The sequence below is a fragment of the Triticum aestivum genome, chromosome 2A (genome assembly GCF_018294505.1).
Source record: "Triticum aestivum cultivar Chinese Spring chromosome 2A, IWGSC CS RefSeq v2.1, whole genome shotgun sequence".
Lineage (NCBI taxonomy): Eukaryota > Viridiplantae > Streptophyta > Magnoliopsida > Poales > Poaceae > Triticum > Triticum aestivum.
The window spans coordinates 198733420-198753365 of NC_057797.1; the positions used below are offsets into that span (position 1 = coordinate 198733420).

A 19946-nucleotide genomic window follows, 5' to 3' on the forward strand; every position below is an offset into this window, starting at 1 on the left:
CGATCCATCTCATCAATGCAATTTGCTTTAGGAAACATATAATGGATGTGAAGGAAACAAATAATAGACTATCTAAATCAATCGATCCATCCCATCAATGCAATTTGATTTAGGAAACATATAATAAATTTTAAGGAAACAAATAACAGACTTTAAAAAAAATCCAATTTTAAGGAAACAAATCAATCGATCCATCCAAATCAAACGATCCATCTCATCAATGCAATTTGCTTTAGGAAACATATAATGGATGTGAAGGAAACAAATAATAGACTGTCCAAATCAATCGATCCATCCCATCAATGCAATTTGATTTAGGAAACATATAATAAATTTTAAGAAAACAAATAACAGACTTTAAAGAAAAATCCAATTAACTAATCTCTACTCTTAAAGGCCCCTCGATTGATTTTTGTCCCTCGCTTCCTTTCCCAGCACTTATACAATGGAAGGAATTATAATCCACCTATTTGTTCTCCTATATATCCGTGCAGGCAACACAACATAAACCGGTGAAAAAAACACTCACCTCGCACGTCCCCCTGCCTGCAATCCCGAAACGCCGCCATCGCTCCAGGCTCCAGCCTCCGCCGTCCTACATCTTGCCCCTCTCCAACCTCAGAGACCTCCGCCACCGCCGCCATCTCGGAACCCCAGTTCAGGGCAGGACTCAGAGAGGGTGTGGCTGTGGACGACGCTGCCGCCGTCGCAGAACCCTAGGGCAGGGCGTGGTCGCGTTGCGGGCAGCGCGAGCGGCCGTGCGTCTCCCCCGTCAGGCTGTCCTCGGCAGGAACTCGGGACCTCCTCCTGACAGAGCTAAGGCCCTCCGAGGTCCAAGTCGCTGTGCGGCGTGCACAGTAATCTCCCCGGCCTACTCTGTCTTCACGTCAATGCTCATGTGCTCCGACCCTCCCCGACCCCTCCCAGCAAGCAGCAGAGTCTCTCGGGTTCGAGCTCCACCGGGCCGCCGGCGGCGGCGTCCATGTTCGTTGGGCGGAGCACAACGCTAGGTTTGAAATTCACCATGATGCTACTGATGAGGCTCTCCTTCTCCTTTGTTTCGTCTGGGTTTTTTCGTCCCCCCTCCCACCACCCCATCTCGTCTGGGTTTGAAATCAATAACAGCAGCACAAAGTCTAGGTCCCTGTCTCGGTGGCAGACGGAAGGAGAAGAAGGATTGATATGTATGAGAATATTAATATTGAACTCTTAAAATTAATGTGGCCCCGTTGCAACGCACGGGCGTTCTTCTAGTATAGGTACATGAATAGGTATACTTCCAGGCATCCTCAACATTATACCCGATATACTACAGGTGTTGCTTTGCCACATCTACTTTTCTTCCAGGCAAATGACCAATTTTACATTATTTCCACAAACTTGTACAGCCTATATATGATTCACACCAAAGCCAAAAAAAGAAGAAGAAGAAAAACCCACACCACAAAGGAAAAGGAAACTCCCAGCATGGGGAGGAACTTACAAACCCCAGCTTGTGGGAAAAGTGGCGCCACCTGAGCTTTTGAAGTGGAACCGAACAAACCCAGAGCGCATGGCCTGGATGGCGATATCCACCAAGGCGATCAAAATAAACGCAATCACAAACAGAATGAACAGGATGTAGGGCCTCTTGCTCCACCGTCCAATCATACCCAGAGCAAACGGGTATATCAGCACCAGAATCCACGCGTTGAACACCAGCCCAAGTCCTGCATCTGCCATCTGCATCAGTGACCATCCTCCCACTATCGCCTTGCCTATCGACGCGCCAATGGCACAGACATTCACCGCTATCACCACCATGGTAGGGATCAGCATCGGAGCCCACTGCACGGCATACAGTTCAGCAAACTTGTCGCTGGTACTGCTTGCTACCTGTTTCGCAGTCAGCTTGAATGAAACGCCCTTCAGGCCAAACAACTTCAGCACTATGTGAAATACTGCTGTAGGGTACACGGCTGTTGCACCAATAATGTAGAACTGCTCGTTGCGGATCCAGTCCAGCAGCGTGAGCCCAGCCCACTTGATCTCAACCATACCGATTAACTCGGTCAGGGCGATGACGATGACGAGGTACAACACATACGTGGGAAATGGCTTCTGTATGTAGAATTGCCCACGGAAGATCCATATCACCGGAAAGAGGAGATAGAACACAAGAAAGACAGATGAAACTGGGTAGGCTGTCATGTTGGCATAGGCAATTCTTTGCATTGGGTGGAGGCGGCGGCCAGCCAGGAGTGGGCAGTTCCGCGAGAAGAACATCTCAAGGGAGCCCCCTGACCAGCGCAAGATCTGGTAGAGCCGCTCAGTGAGGTTGATTGGTGCGGTGCCGGCGAATGCATCTGGCTCCATGCGGCAGTACATGGATCGCCACCCATTCCGGTGCAGCCGGAAGCCGGTCACCACATCCTCAGTTGCAATGTTGTACACCCAACCAACTTCTCTGCCCCATTCAGTCCCGTCCTCATATGCACATGTCATGACATGAGCTAAGTCAGCCATGACAGGCTCTTCAAGTGCCGGCGGCGACATGATGGAGCGTTCTTGGTCTGCTGCTGGCAGTATTGAGCTGATGAATGATGCTGAACTGCCAAACTTGGTGGAGCTGTCCACGATCTTGACGTTATCAGGTCTCCAGCGAGGTGGGTCAACACCGTAAAGTGCGACACGGCGGAACATGCAACCAGTGCCAACATAAGACGGCCCTTGGATGCCATTGAGGCCGAGCAAGGTGGCGTCAAAGAAGACACGATTGTGATTGCAGTACCTATCTGTGGGATCAACATCATCGAAGCGTTGGGGAAACTGGACAAAGGCAGTATTGTCACCTTCACGGCGATCGAGCATGAAACATATGCCAGCACGGAAGGCTTTAGAGTTGTTGACGTAGTGGTCACCATCAAAGTTGATGATGAAGGGCGCATTGGTCAGGAGGGCAGAGACTCGCAACTGTACATTCATGGCACCTGCCTTCTTTTGATGATCACAGCTTGGACTCTTCTCGCGGGAGATGTAAACGAGCATTGGGAGGCGCACATCAATTGCACTGAAGTCTAGAGGACTGTTGGTGCTTGCTCCTAGACCAAGTTCTGGTTCATAACTTGGATGTTTCAACATAACCTATTAAATAAAGATCGCCAGTTTGAAATAAATAAGCACTCATGTACTCCCTCCGTCCGGAAATACTTGTCATCAAAATGAATAAAAGGGGATGTATCTAGATGTATTTTAGTTCTAGATACATCCCTTTTTGTTCATTTTGATGACAAGTATTTTCGGACGGAGGGAGTATGATTCTAGTCATAAAAAATTATAGTAAAAAAAGTTAGAAGTGAAAATGTATACCTTAACAATTCCAACATGTTGTCCTTTCTTATGATTTTCAGCTGGGTCAATCCATGTGCCTGGCCACTGTGTCCCATCTGCCATCCAAGTTGCCTTTGCACCTTCTTTGGCAGCAGCATGATTGTACACATCTGACCGTTTGGGAATAAGGGTAAAAAGTGCATCTAACCGCTCCTTGAACTCATCATACTCTCTACACATGTGCCTGCGGTCGTTGACAAAGTCTTGTGGTGCATTTCCAGTGTATGGGCGTGTATTCAAAGAAAAATAGCTCTCAGGGGCTCTTGGCTCAATGGAATGTTTTCGGCAAAAGGGAACCCATAATGCAGCAAATTTTGCAGTCTCAAGCAAGCCATCATAATGGATTATTGACCCACCATCATCTGAGAGGTAGCAAGCATGCTTGTCAACTGGATAGTCTGCAGCAAGGATGGATATGATGGAGTTCATAGTGTATATCATAGGTTCATTAATGGGATCAACGGTGTTGATGAAGACATCAAGGCAAGGAAGGTTGGAGTTGCCGTCAGGGAGATCAAACTGCTGTTCCAAGAGGGTAAGGTTGGGGACACGCTTGACAGGGTTGAGCTTTGCAACTTGGTTTAGCAACCAAGTGACGCCAAACCAAAGATCCCCAACCATCGATATCCACCAGAGCCACATGCCATCAGCGTATGGGTGCCTGACACGCCATACGAAAAATAGGACGATAGCAACCAATCTGATCAAGCTCAGCAACCTGTTATACAGAAAAGAAGAACAATTAACTACAAGATCAACTCACGGATATAGCTTGAGGAAATAATACCCGATACTGAGGCTTAGCACAAGGACGAGAATCTCTAGCATAATTTAGAACCTTGCAGGATGTAAATTTACGACTAGTGCGAAGTGTGAACGATACCAAGATGAAATGCAAAATTACAAAGACACATCACCTTCCAGTCCAGGAAAAATAACAACTAACAATCACTCTAGTAAGTTGGTAGATAAGTACAAAAAAAAAACAATGTTGGTAGATAAGTGTAAAACTAAAATTACAGAAGCATTTCGATGATGAGCATTCTTATAGACTTTCTCATGGCCACCTTCTATAATTGGTGGCTGAACCATATCTGACATATCAGCAAGTCCTGCCAACGTATTTAATCTCGCAACCACTATAACAGTGGAGTTCCACATGGAAGTCCTTATCAATAATAATATCTTTCTGAGTAAGCTCAGATTCAATCAGGTTGCTAAAACCACCATATTGATCAAAGATCTCTGACAGACAGTTGACCTTAATATGATAGTTTTAGTATTTGCCGATTACTAGTTTAAGTACTTTGCACATTAAGGAAATCTCCAATCTACATTGCCAGAGTTCGATGGCACAGTGAACGTAACAGAATTCAGTGGTATAGCAGGGTCCTTACATTTTGGAAAACCTAGATGGGAGGCGCCGTGAACACAACGGGGCGCCAAGGAGAAAGACCGAATGGAACTCGCGTCGAGAGGAAGCGGCGGATCGACGCCCTCCGGCCACCCGTGCATGACAGCGCGGCGAGCTGCAGAGTCGGGAGAGGGTTGCCGTGCAGGACGGCGAGGGCTGGAATCAGACAGCGCAAGTCCAGGGGTGGGGTCGAGGCTTAGCCGGCCCATTGGAGGGGCAGGCAGGGGCACGTCGCCCATCGCCGCCGCCTCCGCCGCCGCCGTCGCCGTACCGTGGGTTTGGGGGGGGGGGGGGGGGGGGGGGGGGGCAGCTTTGTCTCGCTTCGTGCGAGACCGAGCGTCCCCTCGCCATAGAGCGCGCAAAGTCGGCCGGCCCAGTAGCGTTAGTTCGTTAGTTTCGTTAGTTATTTTAAAAATCTCTACTCCTAATGGAGCAGTTGGTAGTCTCGCTTCCAGGTTTTTTTTCGTCCCACCACTTTCGTCCGGTTTTTTTCGTAGGTTAACCGTCGTAGATTTTTTTCGATGTTGGTTTCTTATTCACCGGTTTATTTACCCCTCAGCTCTTTCCTTGCAAATCAGCACTTTCCAAACGTGCACGCAATCATGGATCTAAATTTACTAACTTATCCAAATCAACCGATACCTTTCATTATTGCAAATTTCTTTAGGAAACAAATAATAAATTTTAAGGAAACAAATAAAAGATTTTAAAGACGCATCATACTTTACTAACAATCACTAAAAATCAAATCTAAATTAATTAACCTTACCTTAAATCACTCAATCACTTTAATTAGAAAACATTTTCTTTCCTAACTGCACCCCGCTTAGTGTGCACATAACAATCCGAAGTAATTAGAGTCACATGATTGAATCCATCTCTACTCCTAATGGAGCAGTTGGTAGTCTCGCTTCCAGGTTTTTTTTTCGTCCCACCTCACCCGGTTTTTTTTGGTACTTCCTCCCACCTCCCACCCGTTTCATTTCGCTGGTTTTTTTCGTCCCTCCCCTACCCCACCGGTTTAGTTTCGCGCCACCCTCTCACACAACGAAAAAATCTTAACGGATCATAACTTTCCATGCGTCACCCTCCCATCAATGCAATTTGATTTAGGAAACATATAATAAATTTTAAGGAAACAAATAACAGACTTTAAAGAAAAATCCAATTTTAAGGAAACAAATCAATCGATCCATCCAAATCAAACGATCCATCTCATCAATGCAATTTGCTTTAGGAAACATATAATGGATGTGAAGGAAACAAATAATAGACTATCTAAATCAATCGATCCATCCCATCAATGCAATTTGATTTAGGAAACATATAATAAATTTTAAGGAAACAAATAACAGACTTTAAAAAAAATCCAATTTTAAGAAACAAATCAACCGATCCATCCAAATCAAACGATCCATCTCATCAATGCAATTTGCTTTAGGAAACATATAATGGATGTGAAGGAAACAAATAATAGACTATCCAAATCAATCGATCCATCCCATCAATGCAATTTGATTTAGGAAACATATAATAAATTTTAAGAAAACAAATAACAGACTTCAAAGAAAAATCCAATTAACTAATCTCTACTCTTAAAGGCCCCTCGATTGATTTTTGTCCCTCGCTTCCTTTCCCAGCACTTATACAATGGAAGGAATTATAATCCACCTATTTGTTCTCCTATATATCCGTGCAGGCAACACAACATAAACCGGTGAAAAAAACACTCACCTCGCACGTCCCCCTGCCTGCAATCCCGAAACGCCGCCATCGCTCCAGGCTCCAGCCTCCGTCGTCCTACATCTTACCCCTCTCCAACCTCAGAGACCTCCGCCACCGCCGCCATCTCGGAACCCCAGTTCAGGGCAGGACTCAGAGAGGGTGTGGCTGTGGACGACGCTGCCGCCGTCGCAGAACCCTAGGGCAGGGCGTGGTCGCGTTGCGGGCAGCGCGAGCGGCCGTGCGTCTCCCTCGTCAGGCTGTCCTCGGCAGGAACTCGGGACCTCCTCCTGACAGAGCTAAGGCCCTCCGAGGTCCAAGTCGCTGTGCGGCGTGCACAGTAATCTCCCCGGCCTACTCTGTCTTCACGTCAATGCTCATGTGCTCCGACCCTCCCCGACCCCTCCCAGCAAGCAGCAGAGTCTCTCGGGTTCGAGCTCCACCGGGCCGCCGGCGGCGGCGTCCATGTTCGTTGGGCGGAGCACAACGCTAGGTTTGAAATTCACCATGATGCTACTGATGAGGCTCTCCTTCTCCTTTGTTTCGTCTGGGTTTTTTCGTCCCCCCTCCCACCACCCCATCTCGTCTGGGTTTGAAATCAATAAGAGCAGCACAAAGTCTAGGTCCCTGTCTCGGTGGCAGACGGAAGGAGAAGAAGGATTGATATGTATGAGAATATTAATATTGAACTCTTAAAGTTAATGTGGCCCCGTTGCAACGCACAGGCGTTCTTCTAGTATTAATAGCATTCACAAAAAAAGTTTCATGACATTTAAAAATATGATTGTGATAATTAAAACAATATTTATAGTTTTTGTTTTACATTTTATAAAAAATAGTAAAATTTTGAAAAATATTCATGATACTCAAAAAATGTTCACATGTCTCAAAAATATTAATGAATTTACTTTAAAGTTTTTATCTATACCTCTATATCTACCTACTAATAAAGTACGAAGCGTTTCTGCCCGCCCGTCGTCATATGTTTTACAAAAAAGACCTATTTTTTCTTGAAGTAATACATGGTCCAACACTAAGTGCTCTTTCTCTGTTCGGCTTCAGTCCAACTCCGCAGCCTCTGTCTCGCGCGCCTGCCCTCCGGTTAGTATTCCGTGTTCAACTATAATAGGCCCAGTTTACCCTGTTTTCAGCCCGTTAGGTCTCTGGCTTTTATTATTTATAATAAATATGTTAAACATGATTATGCTGTAACTTTGCAACCATAATTTCAATTAAATAATTTGTACATGTAATTTGATCAGAAAAATGCGTAGTTTCCAACCGTGCTATTATTTGTTCTTGTTAACCCCTTTAAAACTCTGTTCAAAGCATAAACTAAATTAACCTACTTAATTGCTATGGTGTATTTTGGAAAATGCTAACACACAATATTGATCGATTTCGATGGGCATCTAGGAGTAATAAAGAAATGAGAGAATAAAGGGCGTGATCAGTAGGGATAAAAAAGAACAGGAGATTCAAAAAATATGAAGGAGAGAATAACGCAAAGAAATTGGTATTAATACCAAAGACGTGGCATGCATGCAATGCAATAATAAAAAAGGTTAACACCAAGGGACGTGGGAGGGGCATGCGTATATACGTTTCTGCACAGTGTGCATGCATATATACGTTTCTGCACAGTGTGCGTCTGTTATGTGCAACGGGAATAAAAGCGTCGAGTTGTATGCAACGAACTAGGGTTGTTTCACTCAGACCTAGATAATTATTTTATTAATCTTCAAGCGTACGTAGAGATGGCCTAAACCAAATTTAATAGAATTCTTTTATTGAGATTAGAATCATCATACAAACCATACCAAAAGTATTGTATGTGTAGCATGCTTTTTAATGTACCAATGATATGAATTTCTGGTAGACCTCTGTGTCCGCCTCTCTGCCGTGGCCGAGAACAATTTGTATGTTGTTGGGCCGTGCTGACGGATATTTCAGTGGACACATTAATTATCTCTTCTGTTGCAACGCACTGTCATATGTGTTAGTACAATGTAAAGAAGTTCACGTAATTGACAAAATCATGCTCACAATTCAAAAAATGACTGGCATTTTAAAAAATGTTTAAAAATATAGTAAAATAAAATTTAAGTTTTAATTAAAAAACTTACCATTTCAAAAAGTATTTGAAAAAAAATTCAAACATGTATTTGACAAAAATGTACATCAGGTATTACAAAAATGTTCAACATATATAATCTTTTATGAAAAACCAAAGAAATTGAAGAAATGAATACAAATTGGAAACATAAAGAAATCGAACGAAGAAATAAAAAAACAATATATCATTCATTATTAGGCCGGCCCATTCATTGCAAAATGTAGGCAAGAGGTGCATATATCTCGTGGTAAGCGAGATAGTATATGGAAGCAACTAGTTAGGGCATCTTCAACAGTTTGTATGTTAGTTTGTTGGTAAAATATGCCATGTCATCAACCAACACCTTAACATACAACAACTCTAATAAAATGTATGTAGTTTGCCCAATAGGATGTGAAATAATAAATAAGGTGCTCTCTCATTCTACATTGGAGCTTGTGCAAAGGGTGTTGGTTCATGTATATACAACCTTTCTCTCTTCCCTTATTTATTATATGACACATCATCAAAAATCCTATGTGACAAAATCTACCAACAACTATCTTACAACCATTGAAGATGCCTTTAGGGAGGCTCGCACAGAGGTCACTGTTTGGGCCATGGGATTGCGGCAAGTGCTGCGGCCAGCCACGCCACTTGTCATGCACTGCGCAGAGTCAGGACTTAATTTTTCCTGGTCGTCCCTAAGTTTTGATGAAAAAAAGTTTCATTTTTCTAGAAGTCGGGTTGTGAGAAGCACAGTTGAGCTTGACAGTTGTGCTTCTCCAAAGAAAAAGTACCATGCTTGTGTTAAGAAAAGGAGAGCGCGCGTTACTCCCTCAAGAAATAAAAAAGAAGAAAAAGAGAGCGTGCGTTAAGCGCTGCACAATGCTCACGCATTATACAGAAGGCATAAGAAAATTCCGTGGGAGCATTCGTGTCATAGCCTGCATTAGTGGGCACCGAGCACGCGAGTCGCGAAAGGAACTGTGCAAGCAATAGACTACGCGATCCATCTAATGATCAGACGCACTTAGCCTTAGAGGCGAACGGCCAGCAGCTGAGCACTATGAGCAACCACGCATGACCAACTCCCAAGTGCACCATCATCCGTTATGTGCGAGTCTTACATTTCCATTTGCAGCAGGCCTACGAGTGCTTTCAGTCGGCAAAGCACCAGCTGTCTAACAAAATGTTTCAATGAAACCCAGCCAGCTAGCGAAGATTCTTTTCTACGTAGTACTACGTGTATACGAGCGTGGTGCATGGAGCGCCCTTTGGACACCCACTGTCATGCTGAAATGCCAAATTTGACACATAGCTATCAAGAGACATCGGTGTCAAATTTGGTACTCCCTCCAATCCAAATTAATTGTCGCAACTCTAGGACAACTTTAATTTAGATTGAAGTATTTTTTATGTTGGTGTTGCAATTGCTAGTTAAGTGGTCTCTGGATTGACATAAATCAACATAAAAAAGCTATGCTTCACTCCTGCTAGCCCTTCTACGTAGCAACACCCGTAGATCGTCCTAACTAAGGGTAACTTAGATGGTTAGATTCTCTATGATGGTGCCTGCAGCCCATCAGAATTTAAGTTCTAAACTTGCACGGGTAGGTCGCATATTTTCTCGACTTAATCCAGGCTTTCCGACGATGTTCTTGTAACGTGCTAGGTTTCTTAAGAAGGAGAAGCAAAAAACTCTAAAATGCATTTTATTCAGCTAAAGGAACTCGCCATAGGAGCATCTACCTGTTGTGATTCCCGTTTTCTTGATTTGGTAATGTTATTTCACAACAGAGTGTGACGCTAGTGCCAAAGCCTAGAAAGCGAATGTGGCATGCCTATTAGAGTATTAGGCCTTCGATGTGGAAGCCCTTATGTAATTTTTTCTCTCTCTCCCGTTTACATAATCGTGATGCTTGTAGAAAAACAAAATCGACTTAAACAAGATGATCCCTAACCTTTAAAAGATGAGTAAAGCAAACATTGAGCCACGTCTTTGGTATGTCTATTGTCACGTAGATAACAAATAGGAGTCTCTGAAACTAGGGGTGGGTTAACGACTAGCTTACCTTGTTAAAGATTGGCTCGTGATCATTAAGACTCGGATTACTAAGCTCATTTTTCCTAATGATTTAAATACAAAGATAACTCGGTGCATTAAAAGCTCAGGGATGCTCGGGAGCACTCATTACAGCACATCACAGGTACAAGTAGCATGTCATGTCAACAATAGCTTAACATATGATTTGAACAATCGCATTGTCAAATGCATTAATGATTTGCAATAGCCAACAAGGCAACATAATAGTGTAAGAAACATGGATAAGTCCAAGCATAGGAGGCATGTGGGCTAGATTTGTGAGGTGGCCTAGATGATTGTGATTAAATGGATTATGAATAATATTAACGGGTTTGACGAGCTGCTTGTGAAACTCGACTTCAAATCATTAAGCTCTTTATAGTTTAATAAGCTGAAATGAGCACAAGTTAAAACTAGTGGAGAAAACAAGTGATTGTTTCGAACTTTGAGCCTTTTGTCCATCCATAGATTCACCGGCCTTCATTGAAGGCAAACACTCAGCGTAGGACCACGGGGACGCAAGTGAACTTTTGGCGTACAAGCACACTCACCAGAAAAAGTGACATTGAAAAAGTTTTACCATAACATAAACAATTCATAATTTAGGGCGGCCAATTATGAACTGTTTATACGGAGTACATGGTTAATTTTAGTTTTATACATGAATACCTGGGCTGCGGTTGATCGACCATGATTTAACCTTTTGGCAAAAAAATACTTCAAATTTGACGTCATGTGTATCTTAACAAAATGAATGCTCTCTGATGAACCTTATGACGTAGTATTCCGTTTCTCACAAGAAAGGATACACTGTCAAATGCAACGTGACACTGCCACCTCAGAGTGCGACTGCATGCCCCATACCAATTATCTATGGCGGGACCGATTACCAACTAAGCTGCCACAAGTAAATCGTGATCGATCAACCGCATTATGGGCGTTCGACCGATTAGGCGGCCGCCTCTTGCCGCAGTGGTATACACACAAGTGCCATGAATTAGAAGGTGTTTTTTTTTACATTTCGAAAAATAAATCGCGCGAAATGTTGAGTGTTAATAAAGATAAAGCATACCTGTAGGGATGCAGGAGGATGCCCTTGACCTTGAACGTCCGGTACAGCAGCGGCCGCCGGCCGTCCTCGCCGCCGTCCGCTATGGCGGCCGCCATCTCCCCCTCGTCGGCGGCCACCCAGTACTTGTCCTTCGGGCTGATCTTCTTCGCCACCTTGCTGCCGCCGTTCGCCTGCAGTGGCGGCGTCGCTCGGTTGGCGACGCCGGCCTTGTGCCCATTGCCGGTGCCGTTCTCCAGCGCCAGCGCCTGGTCCGCGACGCCGGCGCCATTGCTCGCATGACCGGCCCCGTTGGCTGCCGCCAAAGAACCCATGCCCCACGATTCCCACTTTCCCAGCTATGAACAGTAGCTAGCTACACTCGATCGTGCTTACATATGCTAGCTTTAACTGGCTGTGTGAGATGAGATCACCGGATGGACAGCAGCTGAGCGAGTGTATATATGGTGCACGGGCTATGGGAGTGGGAGTGCGCAGCGAGATGTACACCGGTACCGGACTGTCGGCTGCGTGCGTCCGATCGGAAGGCAGGTCACTTGGGAGGGAATACGGTTCTACAGGGTGGATCGGCTGGGCTGCAGCTATCAACTAGCGCGGGGACGATAAATTATTATTGCCATGCCATTGAGGAATGCACCTCTAGTTTATTCAGCAGCAGCTAGGCGATGGGATCCGGTCTTCCCTCTTGAGGAGCTAACGGTACGAATCGATCGGCGAGTTTTGCGCGCGCGCGGCTGACACTCACTGCAGCGAAGCATAACAATGACAGAGTGTAGGGAGCTCGTAAGTCTTCACCGCGCGCCTAGATAACTAACAATGCCACACGTGCCATTAAGGAATGCGGCGTGTTTAAGTATTAGCAGCGGAGATGAGATCCGCCCTGTTGTTGGTGGACTTCCGCTTCAGGAGAAACGGTGCAAATAGTCAGCGCTTAGCTTAGCAACATAAGAGCATCTGCAGCCGGACCCCTTAAACCTGTCTCATATATTTAAGCGGGCCGTTCAATCACTGTCCGGTCACTTTTTTTTACCTAGACAACCCTCAAACATTTGAACTGACCAGCACACCTCATATCAAGTCCAAATATAAGGTGAATATAAAGGCGCTCGGGCACGCCCGCCATGTCGGACCCGGCCCATGTTGGTTCAACCGACCCCACATAAATTCCTCAATGTCCGCTCGTCCAACCAAACCCTAGCCACTTCACTCCCCTCCCCTCCACTCCCCTCCGCCATCCAAGCTCGTCTCCGACTCCTTCCGACCGTCTCTAGCATGGCGGGCAGCGGATCCGAGTCCTTCACCTTCAGATCCATCGATCCCGAGCTCATCCCACACGACCCCGAGGAGGTGATGGCTGTCCGGCTTGCGCTCCGCCGCGCCCGGGAGGAGGCCCGTGCACGGCTGCGCTCGGACTCCATCCGTCAGGAATCCATTATGTCCTCCCAAATGGCGCATGGATCCGGCGCTAGGCCAGCCGTAGCTGCCTCGCTGGAGGACGTGCGGTCCATCTGGTGTCCGAACGCGCTGGCAGACGCGCAACCCCTTCGTTGACGTGCCAAGCATCGGGACGCACCATGGGCCTCGTCCAACGAGGCCATGGCACGTCGTGCCCGCCGTGGAAGGCACCGGGCGTGGGAGGCGGCGGCAGCCCTCGCGGCGGTGGACGTCGGGGAAGCGGAGTCGCATTCTTTGGCGCCCCATATGGTGCATCAGTCTGGGTGATGCAACTGCATCGTGGTGAACGTCGGCGGCTCGTCCCCGGACGGATCCATCATCGATCTGACGTCCACTAGCACCCAACAGGTACCAGGCTCCGACGAGGAAGAGTAGGGCATGGGAGACGGCGACGTCTTGAGTCCCATGAGCCGGATTGTGTCCCATGCCCTACTCTACTTTGCCGGCGACCAGACCAACACCCCGGGGAGTGCAGCCAGCCGCCGGACATGGCCATGGCGACCGGACGAGCTCTGGTTAAAGATCGCTACGTTGCATGTAATAATATGAATTTGAGGTTTCTAATTTGAAGTATCCGGATGTGGAATGCATTTTTTGAGGCGTGATCGGTCACTGTCCGCGGATGCGCCCAGATGCGTCCGCGGACGTTTGAGGGGTCGGATTTGCCAAGTCCAACTATAGATGCTCCGATAGAGGTACATGGTCTAATTTGTACAAACTTCGTTGTATTTTTTATGAAATTATTAATGAAATTGGGATTAGCTAAAAAAAGAATGGGCCTATTTATTCAACTATCATGGCATTAATACAAGTCCACAACACATGCTTTGCTTGTTACTTTTCGAGGGTGCACGTCTCCAAGAGTTTGTGAGAGCAAGCAAATCATCTACTCTACCTCTTAATGAGGATTTCTGGTGCAAGCCATGGTGGAATAGATTGATTGCCCTCGATGCACGACGCAATCGAGACCTCTTTGATCTTAAAATCATGTTGGTCTGAAGTCTCCATTAATGTGGAGTACCAGGTATGATATCACAAACTATATGAACCACGAAAAAAACATCATCGAGCAACCTTTACTTTCTTACAAGTTACTTTATTCTGTTGCCATACTATTTTCTGAACCTCGGCCTGAAGCTGAGAACTCTTCGAATGCTTTGACTCTCCCTGACACTGCTATGAACCCAAGGAGGAACGTGCCACGTCGTGGCAGAGCTCTTGCACCTCTAGACTCATCAAATCTTCGGAGAAGCGCTCGTGCCAACATGTATGATGGTTTTCGGGTGACACGGTCAGGGGCGGAGCTAGGCTGGAGCTGGGCCCCGGGCCTGCTTCCTTGCTACAGTGATGTACAGTGATCAAGAGTACAAATTCTGCTACAGTCAACGAAGGTTGCTCCTTCCACGACCCGGGCCTAGGCCCCCCAGGCCTGGGGTGTAGCTCCGCCACTGGACACGGTCATCTGACACGTACATGCTCCTACAAGTCCAAGGTGAGGCCACGTCACACTCCTTCAGCTCCAGCATCAAGCTCCTCCTCTACTCAAATTGTTCCAATAAATGATGAAGGTGATATTCCCCCACTCACTACCATACCCAAGATGCAAGCTGATAGTAGTCATCTGTGTGCCATCCCTGAAGCAGAGCTCACCGCAGAAGCTTTGAATGAAGAAGTGGCTAGCCCGTCTTCAAGTGTTATCAATGTGGAAGAGATCGCCACTGAAGCTCTGAATGAAGAAGAGACTGGACTGTCTTCTTCGGCTTAAACTTTTACTTATCTCTATTATAGTTTTGCTGCAAAGTTGGAACTTGTTATGCTGGAATGCTTGTGGACTTAATTCAGCTGATAAATAGCTAGCTTTATCCAATGCTATTACCTCTAGTGGGTGCTTTATTATTTGCTTGCAAGAAACTAAAATGTCGATGATTGATGCTATGATGATTAAATCTTTATGCCCTAGACGCTTTGATAAATTTGCTTTCATCCCATCGCAAGGTGCCTCTAGGGCATCATAACCCTATGGAATAGTTCTCTTTTTGATGGAGATGTAATCGGATCAGAACCCTTTGCTTTGGGTGTTAATTTCACTTCGAAACAACCGGCTCAATCATGGACTTTACTAAACATATATAGGCCCGGTTGGGGCAAGGATAGAATTAGATTTACCAATTGGCTCTTCAACCTTGACGTTCCCAACTCCCAAGACTAGCTCATATTGGATGATTTTAACTACATGTGCTCCCCTGATAATTATAACAAGCCGGGAGGTGATGCTTCTGACATGTTCACTTTCAACGATTTCATTAGAGAACAACAGTTGATTGAGATCCCCATCAAAGGACGCCAATACACCTGGAGTAATATGCAACAAGATCCACAACTCGAACAACTAGACTGGTTCTTTACCATGCTTAATTGGACAACTTCCTGATACGTCCATTTTGCATCATGTTTTCTTACTATTATTTATGATGTTTTTATCCATAATAAAGCTTTTTGGAGTAATTCTAATGCATTTTCTCTCATAATATGCAAGGTATACACCAAGAGGGAGAATTCCGGCGGCTGAAAATCTGGACCTGACACAGGTACACGTCGGTGCTATACAAACGGTTTTTATCCCCTTTCTGTGACGGCGTTCGTAACCGTCACCTAGTGAGTGTGGGCGATAGGGGGGGGGGTCCTTCCCACACGACCCAGAAACCGTCGGGGATATGCCCTCCTGGCACACACGCTAGGCAAAATGAGGTCGTGTGCGACCGGCGAGCGACCAAATACGGTTATACGTACAGTAGTGGTAAAAAATACAATTATACAGGTGAAATCGTTACCGGTCGTAAGTACTGTTGGGGAACGTAGTAATTTCAAAAATTTCCTACGCACACGCAAGATCATGGTGATGCATAGCAACGAGAGGGGAGAGTATCGTCCACGTACCCTCGTAGACCGTAAGCGGAAGCATTATGAGAACGCGGTTGATGTAGTCATACGTTTTCACGATCCGACCGATCCAAGTACCGAATGCACGGCACCTCCGAGTTCAGCACACGTTCAGCTCGATGACGTCCCACGAACTCCGATCCAGCAGAGCTTAGCGGGAGAGTTCCGTCAGCACGATGGCATGATGACGGTGATGATGTTGCTACCGACGCAGGGATTCGTCTAAGCACCGCTACAATATGATCGAGGTGGATTATGGTGGAGGGGGGCACCGCACATGGCTTGGAACAATCAACTTGTGTGTCTTTGGGTGCCCCACCGCCCCCGTATATAAAGGAGCAAGGGGGAAGGCCGGCCAGCCTTGGTGCGCTCCAAGGAGAGGAGGAATCCTCTTCCTACTAGGAAGAGGATTCATCCTTTCCTAGTCCAACTAGGAAGAGGGAAGGGGAAAGGAAAGAGAGGGAGAGGGAAAGAGGGGCCGCGCCCCTCTCCCGTAGTCCAATTCGGACTCCCCATGGGAGGGGGCGCGCCACCTCCTGGGCTACTGCCCTCTCTCTCCCCTCAGGCCCACTGTCGGTGTCAAAACCGGCGGATCTCGGGTAGGGGGTCCCGAACTGTGCGTCAAGGCCGGATGGTAACAGGAGACAAGGGACACGATGTTTTTTACCCAGGTTCGGGCCCTCTCGATGGAGGTAATACCCTACTCTTGCTTGATTAATATTGATGATATGGGTAGTACAAGAGTAGATCTACCACGAGATCAAGGAGGCTAAACCCTAGAAGCTAGCCTATGGTATGATTGTTGTGTATGGAGTTGATTGCCTACGGACTACAACCCTCCGGTTTATATAGACACCGGATAGGGTTAGGGTTACATAAAGTCGGTTACAATGGTAGGAGATCTTGAATATCCGCATCGCCAAGCTTGCCTTCCACGCCAAGGAAAGTCCCATCCGGACACGGGACGAAGTCTTCAATCTTGTATCTTCATAGTCCAGGAGTCCGGCTGAAGGTATAGTCCGGCTACCCGAACACCCCCTAATCCAGGACTCCCTCAGTAGCCCCTGAACCAGGCTTCAATGACGACGAGTCCGGCGCGCAAATTGTCTTCGGCATTGCAAGGCGGGTTCCTCCTCCAAGTCCTTCATAGAAGATTGTAAACACCGAGAGTAGTGTCCGGCTCTGCAAAATAAGCTTCCACATATTGCCATAGAGAGAATAATATTAACACAAATCAAATCTGCTAACGTATTCCGCAGTGCGTCATTACACTACGGCCAAGTCCTTCACTTGAATCGTTTTTACTTTTCCACCTCAGCATGTTTTGCGAGGCAGTTTCCTTGGCACGTCTTGTCAAAGCAGAGATCATGTACCCCCTTTACGGGATTCTCATCAAATACGGATGTGGGTAATCCAACCGCGCCATTTATCACGGCGCTTGGGAGGCAAGCGAGTTTTACTAGGCTGGTGGGGACGCACAACCGCATCCGCCCATATAAGGGGACAAGGATCCACCTTTTTACCTACGCCTTCTTCCTCCTTTGCCTATCCATCTCCTGCGCACTCGAGCTCCAGCGCCCAAGCCCGCACTTCCCACCTCAACCTTCTCCAGCAATGTCTGGAGCGGGAGGCAAGTGGATGGTCTCCTCCGTCACGGAGGGCCATGTCAAAAAGCTAAGGAAGGCCGGATACTTGTCCAAAGACATCACACACCGGCTTCCCGAGGAGGGGCAGCTTCTCCCCACCCCAAGGCCCCATGAGAGGGTGGTATTCCTTCCCCACTTCCTTCGTGGACTGGGTTTTCCACTCCACCCATTTGTCCGGGGGCTCATGTTTTACTATGGCCTGGATTTCCATGATCTGGCCCCGAACTTTGTTCTCAACATCTCGGCGTTTATCGTCGTGTGCGAGGCTTTCCTCCGCATCCGCCCCCATTTCGGCCTCTGGCTCAAGACCTTCAACGTCAAGCCCAAGGTGGTGCGCGGCAGCCAGGCAGAGTGCGGAGGTGCCATGGCGGGCAAGATGGCCAACGCCCTATGGCTCAAGGGCTCCTTCATGGAGACCCTGAAGGGGTGGCAATCGTGGTGGTTTTACATCACCGAGCCGCGCGATCCGAAATGGATCGCAGCCTCCGAGTTCAGATCCGGACCCCCCACGCGGCTTATGTCCTGGAAAGAGACGAGCCTGTTGTGGGGTGACGAAAAAGAGGTGACCGGATTGCAAACATGCATCCAGTCCCTGGTGAACAAGCCGATCAAGCTTGTTAATGTAGTCCAGGTTATGCTCGTCCGCCGGATCCTCCCGTGTCAACAACGGGGCTTTAATCTGTGGGAGTTCAACCCGGCGCAGCACCAAACCCTTAACCGGCTCTTCGACACGACGTATGAAGACGTTTGGAAGGTGCTAACCAAAGGCGCCGAGGCTCCCACATCCGCTTCCGAGGACCGCTGATACAGCTCGCAGCGTCACGCTAGCGAGGTAAGCTATTTTCACCTTTTACACGATGTTAAGTTTTTTATAGTTTGACTCTATGCGGGATCTAAACTCCCTTACCTTTGACAGGCTTGGCGGGCGAAGTCCGGATCGATTAACTGTCCGGCTCCCTTGCCCGAAGACCCAGCCCCAGCTCTACTAGTGAAGCTGCTGGCTCCGGCGCCTTATGTGGTGCCGGAGAAGAAGGCCAAGAAGAATAAGGCCACCGGGACTCGAAAGAGTGCCCGTAATGTGGTGGTGTTGGACTCGTCATCTGACGAGTCCGAGACACCCTCCTCCCGCGAAAACGAGGAGGAGGAGGAAGAAGAAAACTCTCCCCCCATCGGAGGGAGGAGAGAAGAGGAAGGCCGCCCCAACGAGGGAGGCCGAGGGGTCTAGGAAAAGGAAGACCCCTCCGCCGGACTACGCCCCCAACGCCGAAGAGGGCAAAGAGGAGTGGCCAAACAGGGCCAAGCGTCCGGCGAAATCATAAGTTCGGATATCAGAATAACTCATGATGTTCCTTTGTTGCACAACTTTCCCTAATGTCAAATGTAATTATGCAGTCCGCCCCGAGCCGAATTCGACGAATCGTCGGGTGGCTCCCTGGACTCATCGGACGTGAACTCAGTTCCGCCCGCTGTCTCCCCCCGCACTGCAGACGACGCCGAAGTGGCGTCGCGACAAGCTCCGGGGCAGGAGGAGGTGGTCCCGGAGGAGCCGGAAGGCAACCTCCCGGACTCGAGGAGTGAAGGGGATAAGGCCCCCCAGGGCTCCAAGTCCGGCTTTGTGCCGGACACCGCGCCGGAATCTTCCACAGTTCCGGACCGCGGTGGGCGAACTCCTTCCAAGAGGAGCAAGCCTTCTGAGCCGGCGGCCTTCGTCCAACCGAAGGTGCCGGACAATATGCTGGAGGTGCTTGACGGCGTCTCCATCGACGAGGGGCACCGTACTATTATGAGTACGGTGATCCAGAAGGTTCAGTCCGCCAAGAGCGGACTGACTGAAGCTTGCGCTAGCCTTCTAACAGGCTTCGAGGTAAGTAAAAATATGTAAAAATATAACCGCATAGACAGTAGCCCCTGATGCTCTGTTTGGCGTTCGGAAAGAAAAGCCGAATAGAGGATCTATTAAATTTCGCAGGAGTCTAACAAAAAGAGTCAATATGCGTATGCAGGCTTCGCTGCTATCCACCACCGCACTGACTGCGGAGGTGGGTGTCCTGAAGCAGGACCTCGAGCAGACCGAGCAAGAGCTCGGCCTTGCCAAGCGGCGGCTCGAGGAGAAAGAAGGTAAGAAATACCTTATAGAAAAAGTGCTTATA

At 47.5% G+C, this 19946-nt stretch overlaps 1 protein-coding gene across 2 annotated transcripts; it reads right to left on the reverse strand.

Moving 5' to 3' along the window:
- Positions 1 to 1185: 1185 nt before the first annotated feature.
- Positions 1186 to 12318, reverse strand: LOC123188322 (probable mixed-linked glucan synthase 8). Of its 2 annotated transcripts, none has more exons than XM_044600374.1 (3): positions 11759 to 12318; positions 3349 to 4087; positions 1186 to 3123 (listed from the first exon to the last, which is right to left on the reverse strand). In XM_044600374.1, exons 1-3 carry the CDS (start codon positions 12067 to 12069, stop codon positions 1480 to 1482), a joined length of 2694 nt encoding a protein of 897 aa, XP_044456309.1. In that variant the 5' UTR covers positions 12070 to 12318; the 3' UTR covers positions 1186 to 1479. The 2 variants fall into 2 exon arrangements, with proteins under 2 accessions (XP_044456309.1, XP_044456310.1); XM_044600375.1 differs by lacking the exon at positions 11759 to 12318 and adding an exon at positions 4767 to 5065.
- Between the last annotated feature and the right edge of the window lie 7628 nt (positions 12319 to 19946).